This window comes from Equus quagga, chromosome 1 (assembly GCF_021613505.1).
Source record: "Equus quagga isolate Etosha38 chromosome 1, UCLA_HA_Equagga_1.0, whole genome shotgun sequence".
NCBI classification, from domain to species: Eukaryota; Metazoa; Chordata; class Mammalia; order Perissodactyla; family Equidae; genus Equus; species Equus quagga.
The window spans coordinates 22,262,505-22,276,671 of record NC_060267.1 but is presented as its reverse complement, the minus strand read 5'-3'; the positions used below and the strand labels follow the sequence as shown (position 1 = coordinate 22,276,671).

The 14,167-nt window shown below is 38.9% G+C and overlaps 1 protein-coding gene across 2 annotated transcripts in view; it reads left to right on the top strand.

The window, feature by feature from the left end:
• The window catches only part of ANO6 (anoctamin 6), a 188,782-nt gene that overhangs the window by 61,761 nt on the left and 112,854 nt on the right, over positions 1-14,167 (top strand). For both annotated transcript variants that reach the window (XM_046653285.1, XM_046653296.1), the window contains one exon: positions 10,936-11,015. In XM_046653285.1, the coding sequence (XP_046509241.1) occupies positions 10,936-11,015 (80 nt within the window). The remainder of the gene's footprint in view (positions 1-10,935; positions 11,016-14,167) is intronic.

The following is a 14,167-nucleotide window of genomic DNA, read 5'->3' as shown; positions in this document are numbered from 1 at the left end:
TCCACAATATATAAAGAACTCCTACAACTCAACAAAAAGACAACCCAACTGAAAAATGGGCAAAGGATTTGAGTAGACATTTCTCCAAAAAAGATATACAAATGGCCAGTGGGACATGGAAAGATGCTCAACATCATATGCCTTTAGGGAAATGTAAATCAAAACCACAACACTGGGGCTGGCCCTGTGGCCAAGTGATCAAGTTATGTGCTCTGCTTTGGCGGCCCAGGGTTTCACTGGTTTGAATCCTGGATGCAGACATGGCACCACTCATCAGACCATGCTGAGGCGGCATCCCACATAGCACAACTAGAAGGACCTGCAGCTAGAATATACAACTATGTACTGGGGGGCTTTGGGGAGAAGAAGGGGGAAAAACCCCATAACACTATTTCATAGCTACCAGGATGGCTAGAATTTTGTAAAAACAGAAAATAACAAGTGTTGGTGAGGATATGGAGAAATTGGAAACCTCATGCTTTGCTGATGGGAATGTAAAATGGCGCAGCAGCCACTGTGGAAAACAGTTTGGTGGTTCCTTAACAAGCTAAACTTAAAATTACCATGTGACTCAGTAATTCCTTTTGTAAGTATATACCCCAAAGAATTGAAAACAGGGAATCAAACAAATGCTTGTATGTCTTTAGTTGTTGTAACATTATTCACAATAGCCAAAAGGCACAAAAAACCCAAGTGTCCATCAACAGATGAATGGATAAGCAAAATGTGGTATACACATACAGTGGAATATTATTCAGCCATAAAAAGGAACAAAGTTCTGATGCAGGCTACAACATGGATGAACCTTGACATTATTATGCTAAGTGAAATAAACCAGAAACAAAAGGACAAATGTTGTATGATTCCACTTGTATGAAATATCTAAAATAGGCAAATTCATAGAGACAGAAAATAGATTAGAGGTTACCATGGACTAGGGGGAGGGGGAAGTGGGGAGTTATTGCTTAAGGGTTACAGAGTCTCTGAGGTGATTAAAAAAAAAAAGTTTTGGAAATAGAGGTGATGGTTGCACAACATCATGAACAGAATTAATGCCACCAAATTTACACTTAAAAATGGTTAAAATTGGCAAATTTTATGTTTTATATATGTCACAGTAAAGAAGTTTTTTAAGATGGTGAAGGAACCAATGAATTCAGTTGGGATCTGATAGGTTTGTAGTATACATTGGACTTTTCTATAAAGGCATTACCTGATCTGGTTGCGATGTGAGAATGGATAATGTGATGATAGTTCCCAGCTCTTCAAAAGGAGTCATGTTTAACTTCTAGGTGTATTTTTAGAGCTGATTTTTTGGGGAGGGATGGCGGGAATAGGGAAAGACAGTGGATAAGAGCTAAAACAACAGTAAGCATCACTGGAAATGTAACAAGATGGAGAAAATTATGTTTACCAGAGCTCTTCTTAGAGATGGTATTGTTATGCGTAGATGGAAGAAATCCTTAGAGTTACCACTTGGGGTAGGGCCAGGAGGATGAGATGCCCAAGGGACGCACTGAACTGTCCCCCCTTTTGTTCTGCTGTGGCGTCTTTTGTGCTGCGGGTAGGAGCAGCTTCCTGTTTGATGTGTTGCTGGACCAGTGGGCAGGATGGAGAAGAGGCTGAGCCTGTCCTTTTTATAAATATTGTCCACATATTTGAAAAATATTATCTGCTTTGTGTGTGGACATATCTTAGTGTGGCCTAATGAAATATGTTTCTGGAAATATGAAAATTCTTTTATTATTATGTAGGTAATTAAATTGCATTCTGAGGAACTGAAGAGCACTAGTAACTTTTCTGGAGTGACAAAGAGTTTATAATTCATTCTATTATTTGTTCATTCACCCACTTATGGAACATCAGTGATATGCTAGGTATTGTTTCAGGTTCTGAGGAGACAAAGTAGAATAAGACAGTGGCTTGCCCTCCAGGAGCTCATGGACCAGTGGAGGGAAAAAACCAGTCATGGCCATACAGTGTGATAAGGCGGATGGACACCTATCTTTTTCCCAGATTTCATCTTCTGTCCTGGTGGCCAGTTGTGAAAGAGTAACTAACTACCATGTGATTATTTGTGTAAGCTGCAAATTTGTTTATAATAATCACTCATTTTTCTTTCTTTCTTTTCCACACTCTAACTAGAAGACCAACTGAAAAATAATGCATTTTAGTAAGCAATGATGCAACAATTGAGTTTTGAACCCCTCGTATAGTGACATGACAGGTTTTACTAGACACGCAAAGCGCTCTAGGAGTGGAGGCAAGTAACTTAAGTTGGTATGGAAATGGTGACATTGAAATACAAATTGAAAGAAAGGGTAAAATGGGGGTGAGGGGTGTGCATTCCAGATGGAACATACTTAGGATGAGGTTGATAATAAAAAGGATGAAACTTGGTGATTGACCAGATGTCGAGACTAAGGGAAAGAGAAAAGTCAAGAATGGCCCCAGCTCTGGCTGAGGTAGGTGATTCGATGCTAATACATTAATCAAGAAGGCAAGCGAAACAGGGGGACCTTTGGGGCAAGGAAGTTTTTTCCATAATGTTGGGAGAAGGTTTATGAATTTTCTAAATTGCCTGATGGATAGTACGGGGTTCCAGCCATGAGTCAAAAATTTTCTTACCCTAACAAATTTGACATCTTCATGAATGACATTTTTTCTTCTTCCCTTTATTGTCCTACTTCCACTTCCAGAATTATCTGAGAGAGAAAGAGAGAGTGCTTTTGTCTTTCTCAAGATGGGAAAACCAGAGAACTTTAATGGAAACCATCAACTTGAATTTAGAATTTGTATTCCAGAAATGATTAGAGAAGAATGCCACATTTTTTTTTTCATTTAAATATTACAGTCATTGAGTTTGTATGCCAGTAACAAGGTGGGGTAAGAGAGAGGTCAGTCCAGATTCAGCAAAGTGAGGAAACATTTCCTGATTCACATTTCTTTTCATGAAAGTAGTAGCCAACAGTGCTTAGGACAGTGAGGTCATTCAAAAATATTTGCTGAATTAATGTTATCTTTTTCTATGTTTAAATTTATTTTATTATTAAAAAAGGGAATGAATGGCAGGGATAGCCAGGTAAGAAGTCAGAAGGAAAAACTGGTACCTAACAAGGTCAAAGACACCAAATTTATTGAAAATGGAAGTAAAAAAATAATAGCTTATATTTATATGGTACTTAACAGTTTTCAAGTCACTTTTATATATGTGTCAGTTAATTTATTCTCCACAATAGCCTACTGATGTAGGTATTATAGCCTATATTTGGTTGATGAGGACACTGAGATATAGGGTTAAGGAATTTGCCTGAAGCCACAGGGTTGTACCTTGTGGAGATCTTACAATTCAAGGTCATTGCCCTGTGTGGTAAAACACAGCCATCTTAGCCTTTAAAGAAATTTTCCTGTCTCTGTGTTTTATGTTTCATTATTAACTTTCTTTTCAGTAACAGTGACTTTTTGGCCCCATTTTAGAATCTCTTTGTAATATTATAGGGCCTGTAATCTGCAGGCTTACCTCTGGATAATATGGGAAATAGATTTTCCCTACCTAATTGCCACCAAAATACAGTAGATCCTGTTAAAAACTGAGGCCAGAGAAGGAGACACTGGAACCTGGAGACCAAATTTGACTACCATAGGATGGTGTAAGACCTGGGGTGTAGGCTCAGCAGTAAGTGACGTGGGGAGTGAGACTGGGCAGTCTCCACATAGTATCTGGAAGGTATGGAGTGACAGGAAATGGTGGCTCAAGTATGTGGTTGCTTTGAAAATGGTGGTTGTTGAGTGCTGGCATTCAGGTCAAACATCAGATGTATGCTGAGATCCAGTTTTCAGAGACTTCTAGTCAATTGCGAGAAGAGAGTTTTAGGTCCAGGATTGCCTGGCAGATCACTAAATTTCTTGCCATCTGGATATGTGAGCACATCTTCATTCCCAAGGTGATATGGGCCATCCTTTTGACTTTTTTTTTTAGTTGGACATCCACTAAATCATGGAATTCCTGACGATAGTTTCTATACCCTCTTTATCTTGTATTTGTACTTATATCACCTAGCTCCATCCTTGGCACATGAATATCTTTAGCCACTTGCCAAAATATTGTATCTGTTTGTTTATTTTGTGGAGTTTTTCCATTAGTTCTTCTCATCGTGAACCCTATGTCAATACATTTCACTGCATTGTTTTTTTCATTGTTTGTTTTTCAAGCTATGTTAGTCTGTTATTTGTCAATACTTTTTTGCCTTATACTCATAGTGCTATTTTAATTCCTTATCAGCTTATATTTAGCATCAGAGGGCCACATGGAATTGTTCAGAGCAGCTCAGGAGACACATTAGTGTATTCAAAAAGATGTCCAATTTTGGAATCAGACAGATTGAGATTCCCATTGTTACTTCTAGTGGTTGACCTCAGGCAACTTATAACCTCCAAGTTTTTATCCTCTGTGAAAACGAGGATAAAAATAGGATTCAATAAGATCAGACATTTAGAAGTGCCAGGCACAAAATGACACACTCAGGAAATTTCTGTTTATATTTCTTCATATCACTGGGCCTGTGTACACAAACCTAATTTATATTTATATAGTGCTTTATTTTTTTACAGCATCCTTTTGAATTGTCATTTGTATCTTGCACAACTCTGAGATAACCAGGGAAACGTAATTTTATCACTAGCATCAGATAAATAAACTGATAATAAGTGATTACTCAGGATTGTGCAGGTAAGTTGCAGAGTCAGAGCTTGAACTCAGTCAGCCCCCTCAATCCATGCCCAATGCCCTTTGCACCAGGCTGTGGTCTGTTTTTACCTGCTGTCTCTGTTATGCTCACGATGTCTCCAATCATTTCACTGGCAACCAGTCACCATAATAAATACGTCATTTGTACCCAACCACCTGCCCTGTTGGTGCTCTAAGCTAGATGAAGTGTGGATGCCTAATTCTGATTACTTTTATTGCTAGGGTACTACTTATCAGGCACTTTGGGTTTTACCCATGCCTGAGAGGTCGTTTTGTGTGTTCTGATGGATAATAGATTATCTAAGTGATAACATTGTAGATAATGGCTCTTTTTATTGGCCAGTCTAAGTAAGTCTCAGTCATCCTTGGGTAGAAGTTCTCTCTCTGTTTAGCAATTGGGATAATAAGTATTAGTTACTCCATTTCTAACTGATAGACAAGTAATCATGTGAACTGCAACTTTCTGGGGAGGTTTCCACTGTTCTGTTTTTACCGTTATTAACCTGTTAATGTGACTGCGCCTCTAGACGTTTCTCTTGGGCTCTTCATTTTGTACTGCCAACTAAGTATGTTAGAACTTGTACCACCACCGACTTTATTGCTCTAATCTTACTGTACTAACTGCATTCTATTTGCTTCATTTTTAACTAATTGTTATGTGATTAATTACTATCAAATTTAGGAAAGAAAAATGCTTAGTGGATTTCTTTTGACCTAAATCCTCAATTATTTGGTTTTTGCCTACAGTAAAGCAACTGATAATGTGTGTGTACAGTGTTTTCCTCTCTGCAGTACTCCATAAGTCTGTCTAGCCTAGCACTTACTAATTATGCTAAAATGGACGTTTATCATGTCTCAAATTCCTTTCCTCAAGAAAAAGGAGCCTTATCTGGTGCTTCTTGGTAGCCCCAGAGCCTAACAACACAGTGACTGTGCAAAATACAAGGTAGGCAATGGATGTTTGTGGAACCTGACTTTCCATTGCACTTTCCTTGTGCATCCATACAAAGTTCCATTGACATGTCAAGACCGAAGTTTTTTCATCATATTAGAATAACTAGTTTTCAGTTGTCTAGTCAGCTTTTTGATGAACAGGTAACAATGAGGTCCCAGATACTTTTTATATTCCAAGTGCAGACATTAATGAACTAATCATGATGCCATTCAAGGTGGTACTTCTGTAGTATAAAGTGAAGCTTTGTGACAATACTAAAAATATATTTCAAAATATTACATTTGAAAAATGAGTTATGTAAAGAAAGAAAATTTAACGTTTACCTGTTTAGATTGTTTTTCGCCCTGATTCTGTCCCTGTTTTAATAAAAAGCCCTCAAAGTGTCACCTTGAATTTGACTAATTTAGTTTTGCTGAGAAATGAACTTTTTCAGCTGTGTTAGATTACCAGAAATGAGAATATCAAATGGTAACTGGAGCCCGTCAGTAGGGGAAGTATAATTATCATATTAGCATCATAAATCATTTGCTTCTCAGTACTATATTAGGTCATGAGAGCAACAGCTGCAGCTTTGTTCTACCTAGATGGTGTTTCAATAAAACCGTTTCTGTTTTTATTCACTCACATTTACAGTTTCTCCTTTGTGTTGACATTAACCAGTGAATCTATTAGTTTCCATTACCAGCAGAATAACTAAAACTATAAATATTTCTATATTTTCTCTCACAAATCCTTTCAAGCCGCATAGATGCCTTTAATTTGATAGAACATCTGGGTAATACATCTTGTTTCTCCTCTGTCTTTAGGCAACGTGCATACTTTCTTAAGCCTGTCCTTTCATTAAAGAGAAAAGAATCAGTGATAGCAGCTCGGTCCCATCTGTTGACCCCAGATACATACTAGATAAATTGGGCATCTAATTATAAAGGAATCCAGATAAAATCCAAAAGTCAGGTCACTCTGTCAGATTTACAACATGCATTTAAAACATATCTGCAGTATTCTGTTTCATTGACTTGCTAGTTCTACCAGAAAACAATGTATCCTAAATACCACAGATATAATTTCTTCAATATCTATCTTAATGCTATAAAAAGGTTAGGTCTTTTTTTCCTATTGCGAACCAAGCTGCAAAACACCAACTTAAAACACTCTCAAGGGCAAGGTATATAAACATTTTAGCAAGTTTTAAAGGTGGTCTGCAGGAATGTAATTATCTTGGACAAGTGTTGTTCTGATATTGGAGTAAACAACTTATTACATTACAGTTCTCTAAGTGACTGCAGTAATTGCTGTCACTCTTCTGGAGTTCTCAGAGGCAAGCACCTTAATTTCAGCTTTGGCTGCAGCCCTGCAAGTCTTGGCTCACCTCATCTGTTTCCTGTTTATGCTTTAGTTCACGTCTGGAGGACCTTTGTGACCTCAGTTATTTGACTTAGAATCACTTGTTTGTGCTGTTATTTCTACTGGCATTTCCTTTTAGTTCATAGGCATACAATGATATGAGTTCAGTGGACAAGATTCAGAGTGAATCTAAAATCCAGATATTGGCATGTTTCTTAGTGATGTGCCAAAACTAAGTATTTGATAGCTGAATTGTTGGCTGATATTTTGGTTTTGCTGAACAATCACTTAGAGATGTTTTATGAATCTCCCCTATACATGCCCAGCTTTCTTTTGGGCCACTGAAGGGATTGATAGGAGCTCAGCCTTTTCTTTCATAAAAGCCTCTAATGGATTTAAAAAAAAAAATGCTATGCATTAAGAAAAAAGTCACTGCAAAATCAAGATAACATCACACTTGATAAAATTAAAAGTAATTTCTAACATAATTTGATGCTTATTCCATACTCAATCTCCCCAGTTTCATAAATATGTTCTTGACAGCTGGTTTGTCCAGGGCAGTGATAGCAAACCTCTTCGTCTCAAGTTCATGTGCAATGAGCCAAACACTGAGACATTGGTGGAGACATGGAGATGGAGAAAAATTTATTCAAATTGGCCAAAATGAGAAGGTGGGAGTACGAGTTTGCTCAAATCCACCTTAACAAGCAGGGAGGTTTTACAGCGCTAAGGGGCTTGCCAGGAGGAGCTTTGGAGAAACAGAGGGGTCACTCCTGATAAGCCCCTGGGCAATCTGACTTCTGGGCTTCAGTGGCTGCTGAGGGCCGGCCATCCAGTGATTGCAGTTGCCCAGAAGGCATTCTCTTTCTTCTGCAAAGCAAGCTCACAAATCTTCTGCAAAACAAGGTTACAAATCCTTGAAACCAGAGTCACCCCTCAAGTTAAACAGGAAAACAACAAATTGCTTATTGAATTATCTACAGTAATTCTCAGATACTCGGCTTCAGTAGGATCCATTTGAGTACCACATATTGCTAATGGTTGTTGTGATATTATGACTTATAATGAAAAATATATATATTTGGTCTTCTCCATTCCTGGCACGGAACTCCTAAAACTGTTGGAATTTACTAAGGGACAAGAGCAATAAAGGTGTCTTTTGTTATGTTAATGAGGCAACTTTTGGAAAGCCCCTAGATAGCCAAAGGATGGGGGCTGGTTGCCAGGGGAATCCACCTTGTGGTTAATGGGTTGGAACTTTCATTCCCATCCCTTGACCTCCCTGGAGGGGAGAGGAGCTGGAGGTTGAATAAATTGCCAATGGCCAGTGATTTAATCTATTATCCCTATGTAGTGAAGTCTCCGTAAAACCCCAAAAGGATTGGGTTTGGAGAGCTTCCCGATTGGTGAACTCGGGGAGATGGTGCACTCAGAGAGGGCATGAAGTTCTGCATCCCTTCCCCGATACCTTGACCCATGTACCCCTTCATCTGGCTATTCATCTGTAACCTTTATATTACCCTTTATAATAAACTGATAGGTGTAAGTAAACGTTTGTCTGAGTTCTGTATGCTGATCTAGCAAATTAATAGAACCCAAGGAATGGGTTGTGGGAACCTTTGATTTGTAGCCAATTGTTCAGAAGCACAGGTAACAACCTGGACTTGTGATTGGCCTCTGAACTGAGAGGGCACTTGTGGGACTGAGGCCTTGACGTGTGACTATCTATCTCCAAACAGATAGTGTCAGAATTGAGTTAATTTCTTGCTGTGTTGGGAAAAACACACATTGGCGTTATGTTCCTTAGGGCTCTTTAAGTCTTTAACAGTCTGAGTTTTTCATGTCATTGATTTGTTGAAGAGGCTGGACCAGTTGGTGAATGAGAATATTTATTTAATTGTATTTCAACATTTAATCTTTATTTAAACTTATTTAAATATTTAAGAATATTTAAGTTTATTTAATTAAGAATGTTTTCCTATACGACCAAAATTACGTTGTTAGACTTTTCAATATTAATAATTTATTAATATAATCCAACACTTAATCAATATTCACATTTTCTCAAAAAAATTTTTAAGTCTTTTACATCTGGTTTTTTAAAACTATGATCTAATCTAGAACAACACACTAGAAATGGTTGTTTTGTTCTCAACAATCACTTTTGTTCCTTTCAGGAACTTGTTGAGAAGATGAGATTAGTGTCTTCCAGAATGACTGACCTTCTGGATTTGGTTCCTGTATCCCTCTAATGCTGTGTGGTCCAGTGCAGGAGCCACTAGTCACATGTGGCTGTTGGGCTTCTGAAATGTGGCTAGTCCAAATTGAGATGTGCTGGGAGTATAACATGCACCTTGGATTTCTAAGACTTAGGACAAAAGAAATGTAAAACTATTTCACTAATTTTTTATATTGACTACATGTTGAAATGATAATCTGGATATAACAATTTAAATAAATTATTTTATGGGCCGGCCCCGTGGCCGAGTGGTTTCAGGGTTTCACTGGTTCAGATCCTGGGTGGGGACATGGCACCACTCGTCAGGCCACATTGAGGCGGCGTCCCACATGCCACAACTAGAAGGACCTGCAACTAAGATATACAACTATGTACCAGGGGGGATTTGGGGAGATAAAGCAGGAAAAAAAAAAAAAAAAGATTGGCCATTGTTGTTAGCTCAGGTGCCAATCTTTAAAAATAAATAAATAATTTTATTAAAATAAATTTTACCTGTTTCTTTTTCATTTTCTAAATGTTTCTCCAGTAGCCCCCCTTATCCACAATCTCGCTTTCCATGGTTTCAGTTACCATTGGCCAACAACAGTTCAAAAATATTAAATGGAAAATTCCAGCAATAATTCATAAACTTCGAATTGTGTGCAGTTTTGAGTATCGTGATGACATATCATGCTGTCCCGCTGTGTGCCACCTGGGACTGAATCCTGTCTTTGTCCAGTGTATCCATGCTGTGTATGGTACCCATCCATTAGTCACTCAGTAGCTGTCTCTGTTATCAGATTGACTGTCAGGCGGTATGGCAGGGCTTATGTTCAAATAACCCTTATTTTCCTTAACAATGGTCCCAAAGCCCAAGAGTAGTGATGCTAGCAATTGAGGTATGCCAAAGAGAAGCTGTAAAGTGCTTCCTTTAAGTGAAAAGGTGAAAGTTCTCAACTTAATAAGGAAAGAAAAAAATTGTATGCTGAGGTTGCTAAAATCTATGGTAACTTTTATTAGAGTATATTGTTATAATTGTTCTATTTTATTATTGGTTATTGTTGTTAATCTCTTAATGTGCCTAATTTATAAATTAAACTTTCTCATAGGTATGTATGTATAGGAGCAAACGTGGTATATATAGGGTTCGCTACTGTCTGAGGTTTCAAGCACCCACTGGGGGTCTTGGAACATATCCCCCACGGATAAAGGGGGACTGCTGTACTAGAAAATTTTGTTTGGCTCCCAGTATATTTCCATCAGATAGCTGTTCATCAGATCTTGAAACAGAACATTGCTTCCCTGAAATGACTCCACATCAATTCCCTGAGATGTAGGAGGAAAAAGAGCATCAATAGGCTAAAGTGTTCCTTAGCTAGAGTTTTGTAACTTTTAGTTGCTTGTCCTTTCATGTAGAAGCTAAGTGATTTTTCCATGGTAGATCTAGCCTAGAGCATTTTAAGCCCTAATATCCTACAAGCATGGTGTTGTCCGATAGATGGAACAGCTGCTGAAGATTTTGAGTGTCCCTGAAAGCTGAAAGTGTTGAATAAGATACACCTGCAAGTCTGCCACAAATGCTCAATATAGTTGGTAAGCTGATTTAAAAGAAAAGTGTATAAGCCAATGAAAGTTCGTGCTTCATGTATTTATTCGTTTGTTTATTCTTAGTGTTGGGAAACCTTGAACAGACGATTGTCCCCACTTTTGGAAACCTGGAAAGTCAGCATAATTTCCGAACCCCAGAGACTGTGAGTACTGCTATTCTATCTTAAATTTGTGTCGGTTAGCTAGGGGTTTTTTCACAAAATGGAGATAAAGGTTTTTTTATGGATTCTTGCCTTCTGTGGCGTTAGATGTGGCGCAGGTCCTGCTGGTGGCGACTGTGTGTTCAGAGCTCTGGTTCTCTGGGGAACAGGTGACGGAACTGCAGCGTCTTGGCATCAAGCTCTATGTAGACTTGCTCTTCAGACTACTTGTAATCACAAATGGGAACTCATTCTGCAATAAAACAGCATCATATTTCTGAAACTCCCCTTTCATTCATTGATACCCTTGCTGTCAGTTTCTGCTGTTAGTAATTCTGGAAACCAATCTTTACTGAGCACAGGCAGTACATTGACCAGTCTGATTCCCATTTCATTGTGGAGCCTTTGGTAATACAACCTATATAAATATATCTTCTAGGCGTAGGAATATTCTATTGGTTGTTCCTACTAAGAGGTGAACTAAATGCTCCCACTAAATTAGACTCATTAAGGATTATCCATGGTTTCTACCCTCAAGGAATTAAAAATCTTATTAGATGCCACTGTGATTTTATTAATGCCTTGTTTAAAGAGAATCAAGCACATAGGAGGCCTTGTGCAGAGTGTCCTTACTAAATAGATTTTATATTAGGCTCATTTGGAGAGGGGGATGGGAAGAAGTGTTTCTCTGACTCAGGTACCATATTATTGCACCAGATGTGTAGGAAAAGCATGCCAAGAGCCACCTAGATTTACTGATTTTTGCCCCTGCTGCAAATGGCTTGTCTACCACTTTAGCAATGCAAAAATCTTTTTTTGGTTTCTTTTCAAAGTGTGATATACAGTCGCCACTCGAGTAATTGGCAGAGCACAATTGTATTATCGATAAAGACAAAAAGAGAACTCATTATATACTTTTTCTCTTCTCACTCACTCACTATGGGTTGCCCACTCAATTCAGCCAAGAGTAAGGAAACTAGGCAGTGCTCTAGACTAAAAAGGATCGCACATAAAACTGTATCCACAGTGCCATTTTATTTCAAAGTGTGGGACTCCTGTGGTGTTCTAGCAGATTGCCTACTGTGAAAATCACTTGGATGTAATAGAAAGACACAGTATTCAATGACTTCCTTATTATATTCAGTGAGATTTTCAGTGAAGGAAAATTATGAATGCTCACCAATATTCCTGCATCTTAAAGTAGCATAATAGTTTTGTGATTTTTCTGACTTCTGCAGTTAGAGCCCCAAAGCAGAATGGACAAAGATATTTCACACTTGAGGATGATATTGGTATGGACTCGTGGAGCTGGACCTTTGTTGTTGTTACTTTCTAACTGCTTTTTGCTGATCATCTTTGAGCAACATATCTAATCTGAAAAGAACTGTGCACAATAAGGTGTTGGTGTGCCTGGTAAACATATATATGGTTCACACCAATTCCCTGTGTGAAAATAAAAGTATTTTTCTCAAAAACAGGTTTTAGTGTATTATGATGTTGGAGATCGGCATGCGTCTGTGGTGTCTTTGCCACAGACAGCCTACACTGGTTATTACACTGACGATCTTCCACCTTCAGTGGAAGATCTTGACTGCCACCTTTCCCTTTGCAAGGTATGAAGACTGGTGAGTCTGAGCTAGAATGTGCACACGTGGAACTTGAGGGTCACAGAATATATTTATTGTTTTGAGATACTTGTCTTACCCATGAGTCTGCGAACGTTCAAGGTGGAAGGAGATTCTTAGGCTAAATCTGCATATTTCTGTTTTTCACTGTTACACCTCAAGAGTACCTGGAGTCATTTCTTTAGGCCACACTGGTGGAGCTGAAGTTGTGAATCCCCATTTCCTTATGTGCATGATTGATGTCGGATTTCTATATCCTGCTGTTATCTTTCTCTTACTGAGTATTCATACCATGTTCAGGAAGGAATCTGTGATTTTCCTCTGCTTTATGGATTTGACAGATCTGACGCTCATCGCACGCCACATCTTTGCAGAGAGTGTGCATAGCTGCCTGTATTTCTCCTCACATCAGTATAGCTTGTGTACTCCCAATTCCATAGTGAATATTCGGCAAACTGCGGTCTCCATGGTAAACAAATGGGAGGTGTAGAAGGCACCTTGAGAATAGGGTACTCAAGGGAAGCAGACATGGTATTTAAGCGTAGCCTCTTTTGTGGGCAGAAAGTTACGGCATCAGTGAAAATGGGTGGCTCTGGTCCTGGAGGCAGGTGGGTTGGGCAAATGGCAGGACAAAATCAGGTAAGTTGATCCAAAGCAAAATTGTAATCAGAAATAGGGGTAGCAGTACTAACCTGGGAGCAGAAAGAACCGAAAGGCAAAGCAAAATGGAAACAGACTGAGAAGAAAAGGAGCTGAAAAATCAGTATTCTCCTTTCCTGCATCTGGCATTTTGGAAGGTCCAGCTGCAGTTTGCTGAGTTGAACTGAAACAAAGCGAGGCATAGTCCATGTTTACTCAGGCCTTATCCTCGAATAGTTCAGATTTTATAAGGATCAAGAGCCTGGTGTTTTTATATAACAGGTGATTTATGTAGTTTGGCCAGCAGGGAGAACAAAATGCTTATCATTATTAGTTTGTTTCCTTCAGAATTTCTGTTTTCTTTTTGTTGGAATCAAGGCCTAAGAGAGCAGTGCTGGTTGAGTAGCCTTGGTTACCAGCTTGATAAGCACATTAATGTTTTCTTTCACAGCTCAGGTGTCTATAATGTGACTAGTCAGGCAAAGCTAGCACTTTATGTAGAGTCTATGTAAATCATGGGTGAATAAATGCTGCTGTGAACCCGCCATGTGGCCTGCAGACAGCAGCCCACCTTATCTTCAGCAAGGCCCACACAGGTTCTCCTTCTCTGCTCTCCAGTTTGTCCATTGATGATCTGTCATCTGCGAACCTATGTTGCTCCTCTCCACCTTTCATTCCACTTTACAGACTGAGGCCAGTGAGTTTAGCCAAACGATGCTGAAATGTTAAGGGGTGACTAGAGATGTGGACATAAGGCATGTGTGGTCTTGCTACCCCCAGAAACATCAGAGAAACTGGGAATGTGTTGAAACTAGACATAGACCCGCTCTGAGATGAGGGGGATGTGTGGGTGGGGGTCAAGGTGAAAGGGACCTGGCTAAATGCTGACCT